This window comes from Pteropus alecto, unplaced genomic scaffold (assembly GCF_000325575.1).
Source record: "Pteropus alecto unplaced genomic scaffold, ASM32557v1 scaffold311, whole genome shotgun sequence".
Taxonomy (NCBI): domain Eukaryota; kingdom Metazoa; phylum Chordata; class Mammalia; order Chiroptera; family Pteropodidae; genus Pteropus; species Pteropus alecto.
In genome coordinates this window covers 1,157,033-1,182,248 of record NW_006431916.1, presented here as the reverse complement: position 1 = coordinate 1,182,248, position 25,216 = coordinate 1,157,033, and the positions used below count along the sequence as shown (strand labels likewise).

Sequence of the window (25,216 nt, the reverse complement as noted above, 5' to 3'; positions counted from 1 at the left end):
AAGGATGTAAATTTAGAGACTCTTGCTGTATAACAACTATGAAAAGATTTTAGCATGATCACTTCTAGCACTGAAAGAATTATGCTGGTCATATGGAGAATCATGTCCTGCATCCTTGGCTTCAAATTTCTGGCTTATAAAGTAGTATCGGCTCATCTGAGATAGTAAATTATTGTGGTCTTAACGCAGTAACTTTGACTCACTTGAGATAATAAAATTGTTCTCTTAGTGCTGAGGTTTTCAGGATGTGGTCACCAGATTGCAGCATCAGCAGGAGCATGCTAAAATGTAAATTCTGAGGCTCCACCCCAGACCTACGTTAAAACAGAAACTCTGAGGGCAGGACTCAGCAATGTGGTTTTATAAACCTTCCAGAGGATTCTGATGCACATTTGTTTTCAGAACCATGTAGCTTAAGATATCAATAAAAAAGGGCTTATAGTAGCTACATCTCAGTAGCTGTAATTCTCAAACTTTGTATGCATCAGAATCTGGAAATGCTATGTTAAAACACAGATTGCTGGGCCCCACCTTCAGTTTCTGGTTCAGAAGGTGTGGGTTGGAGTCCAAAAATTAACATTTTTATTAAATTCCCAGGTGATGGCTGATGCTGTTGGTCTGGGAACTGCCTAAGTGCCATTTCAATCCAATGAAGGTTTAGAATTAAATAAAAAGGCAAAGACAGTAAACTATACCCTTGAAAATACTTTTATGTTAAAAATCATGTGTTTAAATTTAAACTTTCTCATGATTAAGAGAACTTGACATAATAGAAAATCTGACAGATTAGCCTCATGATTCCAATTTAAAATGCATAACAGATGTGCGATTTTAAGTGCAAAGTTATGACATTTTGTCTATATTCATAAATAGCGTTGGAATCTGAGATTCATTACATTTACCTGTTTAAATTATTAGATTTATAGAAGTTTATAAAGTACTTGGAAAGGTTTTGCTTGTTGAAATCAAAGGCTGCCCAGCAGGCAATTTGAGTGCCCAGAAATAAAAATTAATATATTAAATTTTTAAAGAGTTTCAATATGTAACTATACTTTTAACCCATTTGCCATTTAGGAAAAAAAATGTGCAGCTCACTGCTAGCATTAATTTAATTTTACATAAACACACTCTTTGAGGCTGAAGCAAATCTGACTGGTTTTCAATGTGAAAACAAAATATAAAAAACTGTTCTTAAAGTTATTTCTAAACAGAACTTATCCCTAATCCTAAGGTAACAGAAATGTATGCATAAATCAGATTCATCAAATGAATCTTCAGCTAACAACTGTTTAAGAACGATGTTAACATCACACCCAGGAATGCTACTTTTTCTAGGATTTAACATTTCAGCAATCAAGAATTACTATACTTTGCAAATAGAAATACTACTACTAAAGACAGAATGCAATAAATAGAATGATGTCATTTGTTTCCAAAACTATCGATATACTAGAGCGATGCGAAAATAATAATAAAAGTGAGATATTTCATGGCAAACTTTGGGAGTAAGGTTAGGACTATAACATGTGAGTTATTTCAGGGTGAAAACTACAGCCGCAAATGGCAAATGTGTTAAGGGAATTTTATAGTTTAAGAGAGGTTAGTTGGTATTTGAACTGAGTATCAAAGATTAAGCCAAGATAAAGTGATAATAAATACCATTTTACCACCTTTTTAAAGAGAGTAAGACTTCAATTTAAAAGCTTAAAGCGAATAGTCTCTTTTGTATCTCCCACTAAAACAAAAAGCTTCCTCAAGATATCAACCAACATTCCCACTCTGAAATAAATAAGCAGGAAACACTGGCATCATGACTTTCTTATGCAGAAATGATATTATAGAACATATGCCCAATCTTAACACATGATCAAGAGAAAAACACACCCTTTTTAAAAATCTAAGGAATATCAAATAATTGCAAAAAGTTTTTTTAAAAAAAAAACTTCCTTCAATACACAAGGACTCTCTCCTAAAGAAGAGTCAGTTTTCACTTACTTTGTCTGGGACTGCATCCATTATCAGCTCACCGTACATATTAATGACCTATAAAAAGTCAACATAAAACCAGCTTACTAACCCTATACAATTCAGAACGTACCATTCAGAATGAATAACATATTGATATTGCCAATAGTAATCAAATCTTTTGGATAGTGGAGTTAGTGAATGAGTCACTTGAGTAAGAAATAAAGAATCACTGATTCCAAAAGATATTGACTGTGAGGCCAACCGGAGGTTATTAATTATATTTTACTGTTCAACATCCTCTGCAACTTTTCCATGATGACAACCTACAATACACTAACCTGGTCATTCAGCCAATTCTGACCATCCAGTGTTGCCAGGTCATCCATATCTAGCATGTGCTTATTGTAGAAGATACGAAAGTTGCATTTTTGATGTCTGGCCCGATAGTTTGTTATTTCCCTATTGATAAATGGCTTTCTGAAACAAAGATTTTGAAATAAAAGGTAAAATACATGAGTGCTACTCAATTTATAGCGAAGTATCTACTTTTTAATTGAGAAAGGTCATATATGACAATTTTACTTAAAGGGCTTAACTTAAGCATCATTGACAAACCTATTAGAAAAGTCTTCATTAAAGACATCTTTTAATTTTCCAAGGACATCTTTTTCACTGAGTGGGACCAAACTGCCATACTTCTTCATAACCTCATCTAGGAATCCTTAAATAAAGGAAGAAAGAAAAATTAAGATGGAAAAAATATTTTCAGCAAAGTCACTCTCTCAATACTTAACCTGTACATACCTAACACACATTTAACCTATATTATATATTATACTATAAAGAAAACTTTTAAAATTTATGTAAAAAAAATTGTAAAATAATAAATGAATCAGGCTCTCACCATTCCAATCTAGAGAGAAATGCTTGCTCTAAGGCATCATTTCGTATCGGATTTCTAAGGTGCTGATGCATTGTTAGAGGGAGAACAGCTATCTAAAACTAAAGATTGACATCTTTCAGTAGCTTAACCTTGGAGAAGAATCCTATCTCCTAAAGAGTAAAATTTAAAAGGCTTAATCATCTGATTAAATGTGTCTATCACATTTAACTTGGTAACTGAAGGAATTCTCTTTTTAAAAATCACAATTAGAGGGAATTGTTGAGATCGCTGTCAAAGTATTATTTGATAAAGGTGTGTAATTTCACATCTCGCAACAAGGGACAAATTCTAAGGCATTTTTAATATACAACTTGATAGTTATTATACTCTGAATAATGCTGAAGTACGTTTAACTCTATAACACCTGGGAGACATTTTAAAAGGGGAAACAGAATTAAAGGGTGACTTCTTGGCTAGAATATAGAATAGTCTTCAGGTCAATTTAGGTAATACATATATTCATTTTAATGACTTCCAAGAGGATCCACTGAAGAAACATACATACAAAAGCCCTAGGGAATAAGACCAGGACATTATTTCTAAGTAAATACAAAGAAGCTCAGGGAACACTTAGAGGTTCGCAAAAGTGCAGGCATGACTTGCACTATTCAGTGATGCTGAATGAGAAGAGCCAACAGCCTGGCTAACCATCAGTCAGACAATTAAGTCCACTAGGTTTTGATGGGAAAAATGAGGACTGTAGCATCTATTTTACCCAGCTCCCTTTCTAACTTCAAGAATTGCCTCTGCTACACATTAATACAAAATGGACAGGAAGGACTACAATAAAGTGACTATCCTGAGAATGGACAGTTTTATACAGGGGAGGGGCAAATAAAGGTGTGAAAACCCCATTTTTCCTCCTGTTAGTCTCCTACCAGAGTGGCTCCCAATTGGAATGGCCTATTATAAGAGCAATGGTTAAGGCATAGTAAACAGGAAAGAGTTGTTTGCTTAGGCCTGGTTCTGGTCTAGGCTTTAGGCAAGAAAGGGAGTCCCATGTTCCGGCCTAATCAGAATAGGAAATAAAGATTTAAGGTTTCAAAACTAGGAATAGGACGTGGTTCCATACTGTAGCAGTTAGTACGTCTGCTTTACACGCAGAAGGTCCTGGGTTTGCCATGGTCCATGGTCTATGGCCATGCTACCCTAAACAAGCCCGATGTCTGATCTCAGAACAAAACAGGGTCGGGCCTGGTTAGTACTTGGATGGGAGACCACCTAGGAAGACCACGTGTTGTAGGCATAAATAATAATAAAAAATTTTTTAAATAAAAAAAACTAGGAATAAAGCATATATTTGCCTATAGTGTTTACTATATCATATCTTATAGTTATCTAAGCATAGCCTTGTATCCACATGAGAGAAGGAACCCAAACAGAAGGAATCTCAACATTTAAGGAACAAATTTTATATACTGTTCCTAATAACAAAAGATTATGCTTTACACCCAGCAACCTTGACACTTTTCAAATAAGAAAGCAGTCTCATCTACCGTGGGAAAATGGATTCCAAACCCAAATGATTATCATGGGAAAGAGGTGTCCCTGTTAATAATGTTATTGCTCAATGCTATCGGGATTTTAAGTTGTTATAGTTTTTCCCTCTTACCTGTATTTTTTTCATTTTCAGATGATAACCATGGATTCCTAACGCAGTAGAAAAGCCCTACCTGTTATCTTCAAGGAGAACCCTAGATAACAACATCTCACTGATACACACCATTAGCTCACTGGAACCAGAAGGAAAATGACAGTTAAAGAGCACTGACCATAAGCCAAGCACTAGCACATATCATTTCATCCTTGTAACTACCCTATGTGTTAGACAGTAACCCTATGTTACGGATGGAGACAGGAAGCTTAGGGAAGTTAACTTCCACCAGGATCCTTAACTGGCATATGGCAGAACTAAGACTCTGATTGTAGGTCAGTGACCACAGAAACTGAGCGAGTTACCTCCAAAGCAAAAAATACCTATTATCTTTTCTCTACAAAAACAACCCAATTGATCATTTCGCCTTTCCCTTTTAATACCTGTGAGCAAAGAATTACCTAGAAAACAGACTTAAAAAGAGTTACATCCATTATTCTTTACCTACTTGCTTTCATCAAACTAATGAACCAAAAAGGAAAAGTGCATTAGAATACAATTTCACTTCAAAAATACTAAAATTTTGATGTGACCAAGAAACAAGATAAAATGTTAGGGGAAAAAAAAAATAACAAAAAAATACAGAGTTTGAATCATAGTCCTTCCTGCAAGTACAAAAGGTAATAATATAAAAAATAAAATCTGAGGTGTTATTTTAGAAGTTAAATGACTCATGTTAAACCAACTGTGTTAGACAGTGTTTTCTTGAGACAATATCCCACACTGACTGTGGAATGGGGTTCACTATGTTATGCACATAAGAAATGCAAATGCTTGGTTCTCCAACAACTTACAATACACATGTCAGAAATCACAAATAAGAAAGACATGAAATATCTAAGAACAAACTTAAGTAATGTGCAAATCCTAAGTAAAAAGCCCATTCCTTTAGAACTTTTATGCCTTTATAAACATGTATTTCTTAAAGATATAAGTAGCACACCACTTATTCTTGAAACTGCTTTTTTCCATTCAATACACCATGCTGTATTTTTTTCTCTAAGTCAGTTCAAAACAATCTAGCAGTCCATTAAATGGGTATGTCATATTTTAACCAATTCCCCATTGATGACCATTTGGTAATTTTAGCTCCATAAATAATGTCCCAACTAAAACCTTTGATATAGCATGGTTCTAATGCTTTCTCAAAACAATTGCTAATTTCTGGGTCAAAGTAAATTTTTACTTTGATTTTTGTTATATACGTATATCAAATTTTAATATTTATGGAGACAAATTGGTATATTCTGAGTTTCCTATTAAACATTAAGATGTCTTATCAATGAGATCATAAAAATGGTCTCCTGTATCTGTTTTACAACTTTATTGAACTTATTATTCACATATCACAAAATTCAATCTCTTAAAGTATACAATTCAGTGATTTTGTATATTCAGAGATGTGCATATTTCGCTACTACCTAATTCCATAAGTTTGCATTGCTCCCTAGCCCCTGGCAACCATTCACCTACTTTCTATCTCTGTATTTACCTACTCTGGACATTTCAAATCAATAGAATCATAAAGTATATGGCCTTTTTTAAATCTGGTTTCCTTCACTTAGCAAGTTTCAAGATTCCCCCACAATGAAACATGTATCAGTAGTCTACCTTTTTACAGAACAATAATATTCCATTGTATAGATATACCAAATGCTATCTATCCGTTCATCAGTTCCTGGACATTTAGGCTGTTTCTACTTTTTGGCTACTATGAATAATGATGCTATGAACAAATTGTGTACAAAAGTTTTTGTGTCTGTACTTGTTTCTAATTAGTTAAATTTTTAATCCATCTAGAATATATTGTGACATAGGAATCTCTTTCCTTCCAAAACAGACAGCTAATCTAAGTACAGAATCCTAGACTTTCATATCCTCCCTCAAGTTTTTCAGCAACTCATTACTGTCATTGCAAAGCATCCAACTTGGTTTTGAAGGGAGTGACTTTCTTTTTAAGGTCATATTTCATCAGTTTATGCAATATTTAATAAAATTATTAAAGAAGTAAACTGGAATAAGTACAACCAGCTCTTGATAAATACATAAATCTGCTGTAATGAGCATTATGTGCAGTTACACTAGAGAAAGCCAGTACTCAGCATTACTATGGAATTTAATACGGGCTAATGCGATAAAAGTCAATGAAGGAAGCACCTACTACACTGCCCTATATTGATTCCTATTGTGATTGCTTTATTAATCCTGATTACTCAAGTTTAGTTCCTTTGTTGAATTTGTCTCTTTCTTTGTGTTGGCTTTTCTTGGATGTTTGGTGACAGATTCTGGGTTCATCTCTATTTGGGGAACTTGATGGGCTAGAGAAGGGCTAGCCCATGAGCAGTAGCTGTTGCTACGTCTTGAACTATTTTCAGTGGGATTAGGGATGCTAAGAACCCAAAAATTCTTAGCATCCCTAATCCCTTCTGGAAATGGATGTTTCTCAGTCTTGCCAGGTGTTACACGTAATGGAGCAGGGGGAGGGGGAAATTCCTGTCCCTTCCCACCAATCTCCTGTTCTTAGGATTTCAGTCCTGTATGTCAATTACATCTTAATAATACTCAGCAGGGGGAGGGGATTTCAGATATATTCATTGCTGATACATGGCACAGGCAGGGAGAGGTGCTTTTGTTGAGATTCCCCCAACTATTCAGTCTTTTACCATGGGTCTTTCCTTTCGTCCCCATCTCCACCATCTCCAGAAATAGGACTCGCTCAGTGTTGCACCATTTTCCTGCACTAATCTTTTCTTCTGCCGCTGGGGCTACCCTCTGGATTCTTCCCTCAACTTTCTGCCTTTGGAGAGTTTCTCAGTTTCTGGTTCACCAAAACACTGTTACTTGTTTTTGAGTATGGAGATACACATGTGTTTACTTTATCCTCTTAAACGTGGAACTGCTATTGGTTTCTGACAGCTATTTTTCACTAAGTGAAAAAAGCTTTCTTTATTCTTAGTTTTGAGATTTACACAGAAGGAAAGCTGAGTTTTATAAAGATTTTTCAGTAACTGCTGAGATGCCATGATTTTTCTCCCTTAGTCTATTAAAAAAATGAATTACATGGCAGATCACAAATGTCAATTCTGTAAAACTTTCTTCTTCCTCACGTCATGCTACAGTTTTATAGTATGCCATATTCAACTGATCATTTTTGGAAGTACTGCATCTATAAGTTAATTGGTATTTGTGGGTAAATGCTAACTTTTTCAGGTTTATGTATCATGGTTCTGCTAATCTCATAGTAGGGAAATTTGTCCTTCTCTATTCTAGGACAGTATAAAGAACAGAAATAGTTTTTTAATATTTGCCAGGACTCTTTACTTTGTGACTTTTTGTGAGGGAAAAACTTTTTATACATGCTTAATAGTTGGGAAAACAAAATATTCAGAACTGTTTAAATCATCAAGAAGTAACTCCCAGAAAAAGCCTTTTGTAACAATTTGATATATCTGCCTAGATATGTCCTATACAAATATATGTACACACATACATACATATGCTCATCCTACATATGTACGTTTCTTTTAATAAAATAGCATCTTTCTTCTTTGTGACTTGCTTTTTCACTTTATAGATAGCTTTCAAAATACAGATCAAATTTATTCCTTAACAGTTTCAAAGTATATTATTGCCTGGATGTGCAATAATTTATACTTCCATAAAACATTTGTTTTGTTGTCTTTACTTTTTATTTGTTTTATGCCTACAGCACCTGGTCTTCCTAGGTGGTCTCCCATCCAAGTACTAACCAGGCCCGACTTTGTTTAGCTTCCGAGATCAGACACTGGGCTTGTTCAGGGTGGCATGGCCTTAGACCATGGACCATGGCTCCACTGGGGTGTGAACCCAGGACCTTCTGCATGTAAAGCAGACATACTAACCGCTACACTATGGAAACACATCTGTCTTTAGTTTTTATGACAAGGCAGTAAATAAGTAATGTCTCTGTACAATATACTTGTACTCTTTTATGTCTTGGACAAATTGTAAGAAGAGAAATGGGTCAAAGACTGATACTGCCATACCGTATTCCAAAAACGTTTATGCCAACCTACTTCATTGGGTAGATTTTGATAATTAGATTTTTCAAAGCATGATATAAAGACTTGAAGCCATAAAGACAGATAAATTTTACTATGTAAGAATTGAAAATTTCTGGTAAGCAAAAAAAAGAAACAAAGTCAGAGTACTGAAGCTTTTACCTTTTGGGGGAGAAAAACTTAAATTCTTTTAACATTTATAATTAAAATTTAACATCTTTAAAACTAGAATAATGCTAACTAAGGTATATGAAGGTAGAAATCAGTATATCCTGTTTCATGCTACATTCATAGACTAGGACAGTCATATATTAAATAAGTAAAATATAAATAATCCAATAGAAAAATAGGTAAAAGAAAATTATATAAACAAAAAATGGCCAACATAGAAAAATAATGTTCAAACTTTAAACTTAAAAATGCAAATTAAAACAATTCATGATCTGTAAGACCGGCAAAGTTTAACAAGTGTGAACTGGTTCAACCTTTTAGAGGGTAATTTAACAATTCTCTTAAAATTTTAAGTGAGTATTCTTCTACCATTAAGTTACTAAGAATTTAACTTACAGAAACAATTGTATAAGTAAAAAGAAGCAATTACATTGCACCCATGTGTATAGAAGGAAACAGCTAGAAGCAACACAAGTGTCCATCAATCGAGAATTAAATAAATTATGGGACATCTATATAATGCAGCAATATAAAAGGCTTTAAGAAGAATGTCTAATTGCTTAAAGAGAAATCCATGTGTGGGAGGAAAAAACAGGACTCTCCTAGAAAGGATAATAGACAGCAACTGTGGGCTGGAGGTTGGGGGAGAATAAAGGAAGAGTGCATACCAGAAAGGCAGATTGACAGCTGTTCATCATCCACTGGAGATGCTTTTTGACTGTTCTTCCCACCTCCCACTTGATTTTCTAGTTTGAGTCCACTGTACGTCAGAGGAGCCTCCAGTGGACTTTTACAGTAAGGGTGGTCCAGCAACTTAGAACTAAGAATGTTCTGCTTCAGAGATCCATCCTCATCCATCTGGCATAGGCTCTCTTTCTGAATAGTCTCTTCGGACACAGGCCCATCTATACTACTTACAGATTGATCTGCCCCAGATACTGACAGTTTTACCCTGTCATCATTGACAGTACTTGTACAATTTTCCTGACCCAGAGTCATAGCTTCTCTTTCGGTTTCCGAGATAAACATGTTACTAGAATGCTGTTCTGGTAAGGGGATGTCATGAATCATCTCTGTACACTCCCACTTAGGAGAGGAACAGGGTGACTGGTCCCAGGTGTATGTGGCACTGCCATTCTGTTGGTCAGGGAATGCTTCATCTAAACTAAGCTCCTTGCCCAAGAAAGGGCTTCCTTTAGTACAGCCATCAGGCATATGAGAGTTCTTTCCCTTCACCACAGCACTGCTGTCCATATCTGGGAAGTACGGTTGATGCCGACAAGAAGGGTCTTTAAGTTCTGGGGAAGGGAATGGACTGCAACTGCCACCCTCACCGTTCTCCCTAAGGGTCTCTTGATGGTCCCCAGTGACCTGCACCCAGCTTTGCTGGGCTTTTTTTAGCTTGCAAACTTTGCTTTTTGTTCTGAAGTGCTGGGATCTGAGAATCCTGTACCGAAATCTAATCATGGATAATTTCTCGTACATCATAAGAGGAGATACTTTTATTCTTCTATGTTGGTTAAGTTGGAACTTTTTTGGAGTCAGGGGTCCCCCATTCCTGTGGCGCTCCAGCCCTTGGTAGCAGCCATAACAAAAGCGCTTTCTCTTATGGTTGCTCAAGGTGACCACAATCGTGCCACTCTCACCTGGACTCTGGCTCTCCCCATTGAACGTCATGGGAAAGTCAGAAGCTTGCAGCTCCGTCCTAGGTCTGTGACCAATGGCCTGGCCTAAAACACTATTTGTTGGCAAGTCAGCAACTGCTTTTGAGAGGCTTTTCCCTCTGCAATATTCATGGTCAGAGTTCTTTGCTGATGACAGCAACTTCTCTGCTTGGAGTTTCAGGAGGGTCCTTGAAGAGGAAATTAAGTGTTTAGTGCCTTTTCTTTTCACTTTAGAGGATAAAGTACTAACGTTTTCAACAGCCAAACTGGGCTTTGTTTTAGCAAAAAAGGGTTCATCTTGGATCCACGTTTTCTGGATTTGAAAGGTGTTCTTTCTGAACTGGAAATGCCTCAACTGCCTGCTCCAGGTAATTGGCCTTCCCAACTTGGCTTTCAGAATGCACAAGTGCTGGTGAAAGTAGAACTTCTTAAAGCCTCCAAACCCAGTGTTCCATTTCTCAGAAAAGGCTAAATGGATTCCTTTCCTCCAGAGAATTTTCCTCTGTTTTTTCATTTTTCTGATTCATAATGAGATCTGGATGCAGCTATAAAGAAGAGAAAGAGAAGTTACATTTCTACCCTAAAAACAGTCATAAAGATATAGAAAACTGAAAAAAAGAAAGCATATGAAGTTCAATTTACACTATCAGATATAATGTAATCCTACCTGATCAAGGTTTTCCTCACAATGAGACCCAAAAGACCTCCCCAACTCCACACAGCAGATTAATTCCCCTACCTTATCCAAGATTGGAAGTTTATCATTCAGATAGGTTAAAGTAGGAGCTATGCTGATGGGGATCCCAGGCACCATTGGAAGATGGAATTACATATCGAATATAGACTCCCAGAACTTTCCCACCCATCTCCCAGAGCCCTGCACATTTTGTCTTATCCAGGCCGGAGATTGGAAGATTATTTATTCTCTAGAGAATATGATTAGTCCACAAGAAAATACATATAAACAGAAATTCTCCCCAAAATGGCCTAGGATAGCTCACAGTACATCCCTGAAGTTGCATGCCCAGAACTTCTCAGTAACTTCTTAGTGGTCATTCTTTAAAATGACAAGATAACCAAGAACCACCAGTCTTCTAGGGTTGAAAAGTAGATCAAAACAAACAGATAAAAGCAAAAACTTTATATAGAGAGGTCAACTTTAAAAAACTAAGGTAGGGGTAAGGAAGGGGAATTATTATAGTTTAATGGGTAGAGTTTCAGTTTAGGAATATGAAAAAAGGTTCTAAAGATGAATTGTGATAATGGTTGCACAACAATGTGAATGTATATAATGCCATTACTGTATACCTAAAAATGATTAAAACGGTAAATTTTATTTTATGTATTTTACCATAATGAAAAAAAAAAATAAAGGAAAGAAAAAAACAACACAATCTTCCAAGAAGTAAAAGAAAATCCACTAGGAAAAAAAATAGAATGTTATTTTTTAAAAACAGGAATAACCAAAAATAAAGGGGCCTTGGGAATTAAAAATAATAGCAGTGAGGATGGCTCCATAGTGTAGTGGTTAGCACTTCTGCTTTACATGCAGAAGGTTATGGGTTTACGCGCCAGGTGGAGCCACAGACCAAACCCAGGGTGCACCAGGTCCCGGGTGCCCGCCTTCAGAGATCTAGTTCTTAAGCGGAAACGGCAACATCCATAGGTCAGGGGTGGAAGGTGGGGGTGGGAATTACAAAGGGGGAAAAAAATAAACATAATAGCAGAAATGAAAAACTCAAGAGAAAGTATAGGGATACTACAGCCATACCTCCCTGAACGAGCCCCATCCCGTCTGATCTTGGAAGCTAAGCAGGGTCGGGCCTGGTTAGTACTTGGATGGGAGACCACCTAGGAAGACCAGGTGCTGTAGGAAAGAAAGCAAAGGACTAAAATCCCTAATATAAAGGACTCTGAAATTGAAGAATGAAGAACAAAAAGCCTGATGGAAAATGGAAAAAAGACAGGAGACATAAAGATGTTTTGTTTTTTGTTTGTTTGTTTTTTGGGGGTGACTGCTTTATTTTTTAAATAACTTTTTAATTTTTAAATTCCAAGTGGCATACACTATTAGTTTCGGGTGTACATAATAATGATTAGACATTTATACAACTTAAAAAATGATCACCCCGATATAGTATCCATGTAACACCATACTGTTATTACAATATTATTGACTATAATCCTTATGCTATTTTTTAACTTTATTAGTTTCAAGTATATAGCACATTGGTTAGACATTTATATAGTTTATAAAACAATTCCCCTAATTGCTCGCTCTCCTCTGGCTCTCTACCTAGCCAATACATTAATGCTAACTGCATTCCCTATGCTGTGACCCCATCCCCATGATCATCTATCAACTACTAATTTGTACTTTGAGTTTGTTTCTGTTTTTTGTTTGTTTTTCTTTAAATTCTAGACATAAGTGAAATCATATGGCAATTGTCTCTCTCTGTCTGACTTATTTCATTCAGTATACTATCCTCTAGGTCCATCCATGTTGTCACAAATGGTAAGATTTCATTTTGTGTTTATGGCTGAGTAATATCTCATTGCATATTTGTACCACCTCTTCTTTATCCAGTTGTCTACCGATGGGCACTTAGACTGCTTCCATAACTTGGTTATTGTAAATAATGTTGCAGTGAACATAGGGGTGTATATATCTTTTCAAATTGTTTTGGTCTTTTTCAGATAAATACCCAGAAATGGAATTGCTGAGTAATCAGGTAGATCTATTTTTAATTTTTTGAGGAAACTCCAAATTAATTTTCATAGTGGCTATACCAATTTGCAATCCCACCAATAATGTCTGAGGGCCCTTTTCTCCACATCCTCGCCAGCACTTGTTCTTTGATTTATTGATGATAGTCATTCTGACAGGCATCAGGTGACATCTCATTGTGGTTTTAATTTGCATTTCTCTGAAGATTAGTGACCTTGAGCATCTTTTCATATGTCTGTTGGCCATCTGTATTTCCTCTTTGGAGTCCTTATGGTATTCTTTACATCCCCATGACTATTTTATAACTATCAATTTGTACCTCTTAATCCCTTCCCCTTTTTCATCCACTCCTCAGCCCACTTCCCACCTGGCAATCATCAAGATGTTCTCTGTATCTATGAGTTTCTGTTTTATTTTGTTCTCTAGATTCCACATGTAAGTGAAATTATATGGTATTTGTCTTTCTCTGTCTGACTTACTCCACTCAGCACAATACCCTCTAGGTCCATCCATGTTGTTGCAGATGGCAAGATTTTGTTTTTATGGCTGAGCAATATTCCATTGTATATATGTACCACCTCTTCTTTATCCATTCGTCCACTGATGGACACTTACAAAGATTCTGAAAGGTCCTTAACATTAAGGAATAAATAACAAATAACAAACACCTAATGAAAAAAAACGAGAAAAAAGATATAAGGAGACAATTCATAAGTAAAGATTTTTAAAAGATGTTCAACTTTACTCATTAAAAAATTGGCAAAAGGGGTTGGGGAGTGGGTGAAATGGGTGAAAGAGGTCAAAAGGCACAAATTTCCAATTATAAAATAAATAAACATCTCCATGATGTAATGTAAAACATCTCCATGATGTAATGTAAAACATGGTCACTACAGTTAAACACTATACTGCATATTTGAAAATTGCTTAGAGTAAACCTAAAAATCCTCATCACACACAAAAAAATTTGTAACTATGTACGGTGATGGATGTTAACTAGGCTTATATTGAATTATTATGTTTTATACCTGAAATTAATGTCAATTTTGCCTAACTAAATAAAGTTGGCAAAAATTGTGACAACACATTCTATTGGTGGGAATAAAGAAACTTTCATACTTCGCTAGTGGGAATATAAATTGATAAAATCCTTTTGGAGAAAAGTTTGGTAATATTTAACAAAAGTATTTACCTTTTAATCCAGCAACCCCATTTTTAGGAATTTACCCTAAAGATATACCACCCATAATAATGAAAATACATAGTATGAGGTTATTCACGGCAACATTATTTGCAACCACAAAATACTGGAAACAACCTAATATCCATACATAAAAGAAAAAATAAGGAAATATGCATGTATCTGCCCTTTTGTGCCCACCCCCCAAAACAAAATGAAATAAAAACCATAGGAAGGATAACCAGAAACTGAGAACAGTTACTTACAAGGGTATAGTAGATGGGAATGGGGTGAAAAGAATGAAGAACAAGAAAATAGTAGAAAGAATGAAAGGGGAGTGGCACTTCTCTGAGTATCTCTTTTTGAAAAGTTCTGACTTTTAGAATTATGTTAATGCTTTGCGTACTTTAAAAATATACAAAATCAGCCAAAAATTTCCAATAAAGATGGCAGAGTAGGTAAACACTGTACTCGCCTCCTACCACAACTACATCAAAATTACAACTATAGAACAACCATCACTGAGAATCGCCTGAAGTCTAGCTGAACAGAAATCTTATAACTAAAGATATACAGAACCTACTTCAAGACTAGTAAGAGGCTGCTCCCACACTCACATGTGGCAGTTAAAAATTGGGAGGGATATCTCAGCTGCAGAGGTCTCCCTGAGGAGTGAGGTGTCCTGGACCTAAACCAAGCTCCCCAGCCCCAGGGAGAGAAGTCCCCACAACTTCTAGCTGTGAATAACAGCAGATACTGTGGCTGAGCGAAATGGAGAACTGCTAGAATCCTAGGCATTCTTCTTAAAAGGGCCCACTCATGGACTTACTTGCTCTAAGCTCCAGTGTCGGGGCAGCAGCTCGAAAGGCACCAGGGACATATGGGGAGGATCTAAATTGTGTTGCTTCAGGGCAAGGACTGAAGGGGCAGCTTTCACCCAGACAGAACGGGTGGCAAAAACCATTATTGCTTTGTTGAGCCCTTCCCCAACCCAGCTTGCACAATCAGGCGGGCTCCATTGTTGAGTCTCTATCAACCAAGCTAACACCATTCGCCCTGCCCTGGTGATTCCGAGACCGAGCCCTACCCAATCTGCAGGCCCACCCGAGCTTCCAGTGACTTTTCCAAACAAACAGCCTGTCGTGGCTAATATTGGGGACCTTCCTAAAATCTCTCAAAGGATCACAAACCCCAAACAAGCAGCATCTAGCCTTGGCACACCCAGTGCCTCTTGCTAAGCAGCCCCAAGCCAGGCACTAGTGGCAACCAGCCTCAGAGTTCACAGTTCAGCCTCTTCTAGGCACCTCCAAGTCCAGCACAGGTGGTAAATAAAATATTTGCGGATAACTCTGTAGCCACTTTGTAACCAAGTGGCTCCGGGCATGACAAAGGGGGCAGCTAACTTTGGCCTGCACCAGAGGCCCTCCAAAGAGGCCCCAGAACCAACACACCCAGTGGCCAGTTTCAGACCACACCAGAGACCCACCCAACCACCTCCACAAACATACCCAAAACGGAGACTCAAAAAGCACCACAGTCCTGCTAAAGCAAATCCTGCTCCATAGGGTCAGCCTCTGCATAAAAGTTCCTCCATGGTAGTCATGGCCAGTTCTCACAACCAATCAAACCGAGAGTCAATACTTCCCATTGATGTGCAAACAGAAACCAAGGCTCAACTGCAACAGGAGAGCAAACAACCCACACAAGGGACACACCTGGAGCACACAGCTCAGGTGACCAGGGAGACTACTCCACTGGGTCCCACAAGACACCTACTACATAAGGCCTTCTATCAAGACCAAGAGACATGGCAGCTCTACCTAATACGCAGAAATAAACAGTGAGGCAGCCAAAATCAGGAGGCAAAGAGACATGTTCCAAATAAAAAAATGGCACAAAACTCCAGAAAAAGAGCTAAACGAAATGGAGACAAGCAATCTACCAGATGCAAAGTTCAAAACATTGGTTATAAGCATGCTCAACGATCTCAGTGAGAACTTCAACAAAGACATAGGGAAACATAAAAATTGAGGTAGAAAATATAAAAAAGAATCAGTCAGGAAGGAAGAATACAATAACTGAAGACTACATTAGAGGGACTACAAGCCCAGGAAGCCATAGAAGAATCCCAAACACAATGAACTCAAAGAGGCCCACCTCAAAACACATCATAATTAAAATGTCAAAGGTTAAAGGCAAAGAGAATCTTAAAAGCAGCAAGAGAAGAGCAGTTAGTTACCTACGAAAGATCTCCCATAAGACTGTCAGCTGATTTCTCAACAGAAACTTTGCAGGCCAAAGGGGACTGCCACAAAATATTCGAAGTGGTAAAAAGCAAGGACCTATAACCAAGATTACTCTATCAGGCAAGTCTATCATTTAGAATTGAAGGACAGAAAAGAACTTCCCAGATAAGAAAAAGCTAAAGGAGTTCATCGCCACCAAACCAGTATGACAAGAAATGTTAAAAGAGTGGGGAAAAAAATAAGCAAAATGCTAAAAAAAATTTTAATTTAATTAAAAAAATTTTTCAAGAAAAAAAGTTAAACTTCTTTAAAAAGAAAAGATCAAAAATATGATTAATAAAATGGCAATAACCACATACCTATCAATAATTACTTTGAATGTAAATGAAGTAAATGCTCCAATCAAAAGACATACGGTGGTGGCCAAATGGATAAGAAAACAAAACCCAGATATATGCTGCCTATAAGAGACTCATTTCAGATCAAAAGATACATACAAACTGAAAGTAAAGGGGTGGAAAAAGATATTTCATGAAAATGGAAATGGAAAAAAAAAAAAAGCTGGGGTAGCTATAGTTATACCATACAAAATTAGACACTAAAACGAAGGCTATAACAAGAGACAAAGAGGGATCCAGTAACTCTACTCCTGGGTATTTATCTGAAGACATCCAAACACTAATTCAAAAAGACATTAAGCATCCATATGTTCACTGTATCATTATTTACAACAGCCAAGATATAGAAGCAACCAAGTGTCCATCAATATATGAATGGATAAAGAGTGGTACATATATACAATGGAATATTACTCAGCCACAAAAAAGAATGAAATCTTGCCATCTGCAATGACATGGATGGACTTGGAAGGTATTATGCTTAGTGAAATAAGTCAGACAAAAACAAATACTGTATGACTTCACTTACATGTGGACTCTAAAAAACTAAATGAACAAACAAAACAGAAACGAACTCACAGATAGAGAACATTTTGATGGTTGCCAAATGGAATGGGGGTTAGAGGGATGGGTAAAGGTGGGGAAGGGATTAAGAGGTACAAATTGGTAATTACAAAAATAGTCATAGGGATGTAAACAACAACATAAGGAATATAGTCAATAATACTGTAATAACTCTATATGGTGTCAGAAGGGTACTAGATTTATTTGGGTTAATACCTCATAAGTTGTATAAATGTCTAATCATTATGTTGTACACCTGAAACTAATACTGTATGTCGACTGTAACAGAAAAATAAAATATTATTTTTAAAAAAATCAACCAGAATGCAGGAGGAATCCAAAATGAAATATAAATAGTAACAAACCTAACTGTATTATATGTATATAACAACCACATTGAAAGAAGTAAAGCAGAAAAGAATTAGCCAAAGTAACTTTGGAAAATATTATTTTGACTGTGTAAGATGAGAAACAAAAGGGCTGTATACAAATACTGTACTATAGTTAGCTAATTTGTTTTTCACAGAGGAATGAGTTAATTCCGAAACCATTTTGTAAGTATTCTAAAACTGAGCAAATAAGTGAATATGTTATGGATAATTAGAACCAGGTTTCTTGCTCTTGGTGAAAGACGTTACAAATAATGAAACAGACAAAGTGAGATAGCTTTGAATCTACAGTGAGAGTTTGAAATCAGAGGTATTTGTATGAACTTGTGGTGCTTAATATATAGATACAGATCTAGAAGTGTGCACACATGTATATTTATTTTCTAGTTCTGTCCACTTGAAGGGCCTAGAAGAGATAACATCCCAGTAGCAATGGGCACTCCTATCACCCAGATCTTGGTTTCTAATTATTATTCTCCACTTAAAGAAACACCTGATTCCAGAGCTGGGGCAGAGGAAGTAGAAGATGAACCTGGAATATTATTGTAGTGTCAGAAACTAAACAAATGCTCAAAAAATGATGACATGTCAAAAAGACACAGGAGCCAACTTGTAAGGGTTCACAATGGCCAAAAAAACTGAGCAAATGAATATAAAATGATAGTAATGGATTATAGCTTAAAAATAAATATCCTTAGTCTACAGTGATATAAATAACTGAGTAAATAAACAAACAGGAAGGAGAAGGGACTTACATATAATTTCAAATTAATATAGAAAGAATGATAGAAATAGAAGTTATAATTTGCAACTCCTCAGAAATAACTGACTCATGCAAGAATCATCAATGGATGCTAAAATTAGAGGGTGAAAGTACAGAGAGAAACAAGATAGTTACATAGTCTCAAAGTGTCTCCCACAAGATAGCCTCCCACAAGATAGGAAAAACTGTGCCTTTCAATGGAAAAACCTGGCACACATCACCTTAATCAGGTGATCAGTAATGAGACATACGGACGTCATGTGCCTCTTGATGTGGTACAACATCACTTGTATGGTATTCTTGTGGAAAATTTATAACCTGAATTTAATCATATAGGAAAAAACAGACAAACCCATACTGAGGGACACTCAATAGGATATCTGGCCAGTACAATTCAAATGTGTCAATCAATGTCATGAAAGAAAAAAAAACCGAGGAACTGTCCCAAATTAAAGGACTAAAACTAAAAAGACAGGACAACTAATATAACATGTAATCCTGGACTGTGTGAAAGTCAATGTGGAACAGGAAATGTGGGTGGCAGTGTGTAATAATTCCAAGGTTTGAGAAGTTTTATGGTGCCCAACAAGTGCATATAGTAATTGTGGTTATTTAAGAATAAAATAAAAATACTATTTTGTCTTTCAACTTATGTATATTTTTGAAAAACTATCAAATTGCTAGAACATAATACTTACTAAGCTGTTTGACCTAATTATTTGAACTGTTAGGCCTCAGGGCCCTATGAGAAAGATAATATGGGGGCTATGAAAAGAGAAAGTTGAGGAACCTCTGGATGATGGCATTTTACTTTTATCAATAGAAAAAGCACTTTAAAATAAACTTCTAAATATGAAATTCAAATATGCTCTCACTGTGTACTACTAATATAAAAGGAGATTTGGAATTTACTCTTCATAATACTCAAAGGTAATATAATAGCTGAGAAATCTTAAGATGTTTATTCTATTAAGAATATCACACAAAGCTGCATAATTATAAGTCCATAACAAATTTCGACTGAAGAACGAGGGAAAAGCACATAATTAATTTCTTGAAAATTCTCCCCAAATTAGAGAAAACTATCTCGACTGTGTCTTAAAAAGTTAAACTAATATAACATATTTCTGGTGATTATATATCACCAATAATGCTGAAAGTATAAAAATATACAAACATCTATTAAATTTCCATTCAATAAATATTTGAGTTTCTACAAATATGATGGCACTGAACTTTCAAAAAATGTATGGTCTAGTAGGAGGATTATTTGAAAAAAGTATTAACAAGTGTGATGCATATAAGAAAGGTAAAATTCAGAGTATTATGGGAATATCTGGCAAGAGGGTCAGGGGAGATCTCTGTGAAGAAATTATTTTTAATCTGAGACAAAGAATGACAAAGAGTTACCAGGCAAAGGGAACAGATAAAAGGCTAGGAGAGGAAATGTAGTATTCCAAGGAACTAAAAAAACTTCAGTTAAAGGAGGAGCTGGAGAGGCAGGCAAGGAACAGAAAAGCTAAATCAATGATGCTGGTACTTCACATAAAGGTAGTTATGAAGCCACTGAAAGACAAAAAGGGGTACAAGACCTGATTTGTACGCTTAAAATGATCATTCTACCTGCAGTGTGCAAAAGGGCTGGGAGAAGGCGATAGCAAAGGAAACTTGTTAAGAGGCTATTACAGGTAAATGTAGGCAAGGTGCAATAACCACTTAGATTAAGGGGAAAATTGGGAGAAGTAGCAGAGTAAATTGACCTTGAGACTTTTAAGGACAGAAATGATAGAACTGGGTGGAAAGCCTGTCTGTATGTGGGTGGTGTTTTGGCATGAGCTACTGGATAGTGGTATAAATTATGTGGAACAAATGGAGAGAGAGTAGAGGAAGGTTATACTGGCTAATTTTAGACATGTTAGATTTGAGATAACTATAAAAAATCCAAGTGGATGTATACTGTTCGATGCACAGGTCAAGAACTCTGAAAGGAGGATACCACGGGAATTCCAATTTAAGCCATCAGCTTACAGTAACCAAAGCTACAGGAAATGATAACCTCATCTAGAGAAAATTTGTCAAAGGGATTAGAGAATGTATCCTATGGCAATGTCCTGAGAATTCTAAGATGTAATAGTGAGGTAAAAGAAGACTACCAAGCAAAAGAAAGAAGGAATGATTAGGAAAATAAGGTGGAAAATCAGGTAAGTGTGGTGTCAGGAAAGCTAGCGAAGGGTTTCTAGGAGGGAAATGGTCTGTCAAAGGCTGTTGAGAGGTCAAGCAAGATAAGGATTTAAAAGTGTCCATTTGATTCTCATAACATTTACAAGAGAAACTGTAGAAGAATGGAGAAGATAAAAACCAAGGAGGAGTAAAGAATACAATATTATATAAAACTGCTCAAGAAGCCTGAGTAAATATGAGAGAGACAGGGCAGATTTTTTTTAAAGGAAGAGATCTGTACATATTTAAATGCTAATGGAGTACTTTACTTATGGATGAAGATGGCAGACTGAACAGACACATCTTACTTTCACTTCCTCCTAAAACCCCAGTCAGATGAAAATAAAGAATTTCTTAAACTACTTTTTAAAGATATTATTTACATACAGTAAAATGCACAGACCTTAAGGGTTTGTTTTTAAAAACATGTGCACACAAATAGAAGAGTGGACAATAACAGAAACTTGGAATCTGGAATGCAGACTGACCTAAAGACCTAAGAAAGTTAAATCTCAAGCTTGCAACGAGGAAAGCAATCCAATTTATACAACAGTGTCTCAAAACAGGTCAGGAATTAGCAGCAGCAGGTTCAGGGGTAAATACTGCACTAAAAACAAGATGACTGCTAACATCATTTAGATATCCCCACGCTCACCATAAAAATCAACCAACTGTCCCTCCTCCATCTTTACGGTAGTCTGGAGCATTATTCACGAGACCAGAGCAACACTGTCCAATAAAACTATTTAATGATAGAAATATTCCATATCTGCCCTGTCCAATATGGTAGCCTCTAGACATGTGTGGTTACTGACCACCTGAAATGTATCTAGTGCAACTGAAGAACTAAATCTTTAATTTTATTTAATTTCAATTATTTAAATTTAAGTTGCTAGTGGCTACCATATTGGATAGTGCAGCACTGAGGGTAAAACAAAGGATTCCTGGACTGGAAAACATCTGGTACAGCTGAGAAGGAGGGTATCGTACTAAAAATAGTTGAATTAAATGAACATAAGTGAACGTTTACATAATGAATGCTAAGATTTCTACCCCTTCTTCTAATTTAGCTACCATATCACTGGCAGCCTAGCTTATAAACTCCAAACAGATCTGAAGATCCTTCAAATATAACTAGCTCAAAGAGGAAAGACAAAAATACTGCAGGTTCTCCAATAAAAGAGTCTAACCAATGCACCCTAAAACTGACAAATTCCAAGCACGCACTCAGAGCACATGTAATCAAAATTAAAAGCAACCTCCCCATGAAGTCTGCCTACATTTCTGCACCTGTATTCTCGGCCATGCTGTTGCGAGCTTATGTTCACCAAATACCAACATTCCTTCAAAGATAAAACAGACACACAAGGGAAGCAGAAGTGAGCTTTCAACTCTTATTAGGTACTCACTGACCCTAGGACAACCCAAATTTTGAACAGTGCAGCCACTAGACAGGTTAACTCAAGCATCACTATGAAAAAGTTCTTTCTCCTAGAGGTGAAAAGACAGTGATGAGACTAGCTGTTGTGTAGTAATAAACAGAAAAATGAGAAAGAATGGTTTATAGCTGGAAACAAGATTAAAAAAAAAATCCCGCATTGGCATAAGAGAGCATGGATGACCATAAAAAAGATCAAGATTGAGAACTGGAGACAACTTGTACATTTACTTACTTGTACATACTGACAATACTTTCATCACATTCAGCCACCAGAGATAAAGTAGATTTAAGTACCCAATTTTGGTCTCAAGTCCTTACAGAAAGAGAAGACTGCCTCAAGAACCAACAAGTGACTTCTAAACTCCACTTTCCACTGGGTCTTCAAATTGTTACACCACCACTCTTGCCTTTGTTTCTATGTTAAATCTGTATTATCGGTTTAGATTAAAATTGTGACCTTGGGTTCATATTTTTAATCAGTGATTTTAGAATACCCTTGTCATCTGGTGGTAGGAAGTTAACATGCTATAAACTGGGTCATTTTTAGAAAGAAGATAATTCAGCAACTTCCTTTAGAGGATTTATGATGTAGGGTCCATTTCTGACTCTACATAGAATAGGAATTACTAGAGCAATGAGAAGCCTATCAAAGAATAACTTTCAGGGTCAACATATTTCCCTAAAAGAGAATGTTCAACTCTGCCTGATGGCCTATTACCTTAATAATTCTGAAAATACTACCTCCCCACAAAGTCATCAAGTCTTCACTATAACAGGTAGGAAAAATACACACAAGGCACTGTTACCACCTTATCAGTTCATCCTTTCTAGGCTTCTACCAAATTTTTTAAATCAGTGGCACAGTACAATTTAACCAAGAAAAAGAGACTAAAATTTCAAGGACAAGCTTAAAACAAATACTGAAAGCCTTTAGTTAAATCTGGTGTTTATAAAGCAATCTACAGCCCAGTTCTCAAACATAGGAGGCTGGCTAGTGATACAAAGTTAAGTGGTCATGCATACCAAGACTGAAGAGGGGGAGAAAGCACTGGGTATATGATAAGCCAGTACAAAAGCAAAATATTCTTAAACTGGAATTTTTCCATGGTACGGCACAAAAACTAATTTATAAAGTGATAATAATCTTTATATTATTCTGCAAACAAACAGAGCTAAGCAACATTTAGTATGAAATTTTACTTTAAAATCTACTTTCATGAAAGAGCATTGAGGAGTCTAATTTCATAGGAAACTATAAAAACAGAACTACAGAGCTACTGACTTAAAGGACTTTTTTCTAACTTCTGGGCTCAAACACCACAAAACCTGAAATAGTACTATTAATTCGAGTATGGTTATTTGTTAAGGAAAGGACAAGAAAGAGAAAAAAATTAAGGCATGGAAGGCAACAAACTAGTTGGGCATGACACTCATCTCTCTGAGCCTGTTTATAAACTAAAATGTGAAACCTGATCTATATCTGTGTTTTTAAATCATGAGTATCATGTGAGAAGCCTTTTAAAAACCAAATACCCAGGTCTCACTTCAGAGCCACTGAGGTAGTGTCCAGGCATCTAAGATTTGGTTTTAATTCTGCAAATGCTTCCAATGACCAGTCAGGTTTTGGAATTACAAGATGAGGTGACCTCAAGGTCCCTTCTTTATCCATGACTTAAAGTTCCAAATTGAAAATTCCGTGGCAAAGGAACTGAAGATTGTACTTGGCTACATACTGCACAGCAGCCATCATCATGTTCCACTGAGGAAAGGAAAGCATCCTTAATTTGTGTGACAGGCAGTTTTAAGAACAGGGGCTACCACCCAAGTCACAGACCGTATCTCCCATTCCTCCTCCCCAAATACTTCTCTAACTTAGGGTCTATTAAACTTCAGTGGTGAATATTCTTCTCTGTCCTACATAAAGGCATCTTTTCATACTTAGAACTGTAATGTCCAACCACTCAAAGGATTCAAGTTCCTGTATTTATTCCCTGCACATTTTCAATTAACATGAAATATTTTAGAGGCAGAGTGAGGAGTCCTCAGAAATACTTGCAAAGAATTCCTTGTAAAGTGGCCAAGGTATAAATGAAGTCCCTTTCAGCTTTTCTCCTAGAAAGGGCCCACTGGACAAAGTTATCTCGAGTAAGGAGCAAAACTGATCTGAGTCATCATCCTTCATATACCAATAATGTTTTATCAATAAGCATGAGACATCTGGGTGACAAGAAGATTCTGACTTCTTCCTAATGCTGCCCAACCTAAAGCACACACTGCAGTTAGGTTCTAACCATACAAGATCCTAGTATCTCTTCCGACACCCTTCTCTCCATACCAAGCTGAGCTATTGTAGATAGATAAATAAACATAACTAGGAATCTACCATTAAGTATCCTGGATATCCTTAAACCAAGGGTAACTAGATTCCCAAAATATTTCAAGATTAGCGTTCTGTCTTCATTTCATTTAAATTCTCCCTACTAATTTACATAGGTATAAGAAAGCTCCGCTTTAAATGTGGTCAAAAATGTCTAAGCTTCAAGCATGAGATTAAAACCACTACCAAATGGCAAGCTAGGATTTCAACCCAGCTCTTCTGACTCTTAAATCCAAAACGCTTTCCACATCCTCTCCGTATCCCTCCTCCCCTAACAGAGCGGCCCTACAGTCGAACTGGGGTTGATACTTCCCTAGCATAGAGAGAACAGAAATATCAGGCTTCGCACCACCCTAATGTCCAGTTGTGCCATAAGCGTTCACTAAAACAGGGTCCCAGGAGTGTGGGGTAAGGAATCGAAGGCAGGCAGGAAGAACTGGCAGAATAAAAACCCTTGACTTCCACGACGG

The 25,216-nt window shown here is 36.5% G+C and overlaps 1 protein-coding gene and 1 non-coding gene across 4 annotated transcripts in view; one reads left to right on the top strand and one right to left on the bottom strand.

Annotated features, from left to right (window-relative positions):
* SENP5 (SUMO specific peptidase 5) overlaps nucleotides 1-25,216 on the bottom strand; it is a 43,406-nt gene that overhangs the window by 17,634 nt on the left and 556 nt on the right. For 2 of the 3 annotated variants that reach the window (XM_006906157.3, XM_015600317.2), the window contains exons 2-5: nucleotides 9,445-10,985; nucleotides 2,584-2,689; nucleotides 2,307-2,445; nucleotides 1,996-2,043 (exon numbers count right to left, since the gene is read on the bottom strand). In XM_006906157.3, the coding sequence (XP_006906219.1) occupies nucleotides 1,996-2,043; nucleotides 2,307-2,445; nucleotides 2,584-2,689; nucleotides 9,445-10,954 (1,803 nt within the window). In that variant the 5' untranslated portion in view covers nucleotides 10,955-10,985. The remainder of the gene's footprint in view (nucleotides 1-1,995; nucleotides 2,044-2,306; nucleotides 2,446-2,583; nucleotides 2,690-9,444; nucleotides 10,986-25,216) is intronic. The other variant, XM_025041888.1, reaches the window with a different exon arrangement.
* LOC112473830 lies at nucleotides 12,198-12,316 on the top strand. The gene has a single exon (XR_003044181.1). It is a non-coding gene; the product is annotated as a 5S ribosomal RNA (ribosomal RNA).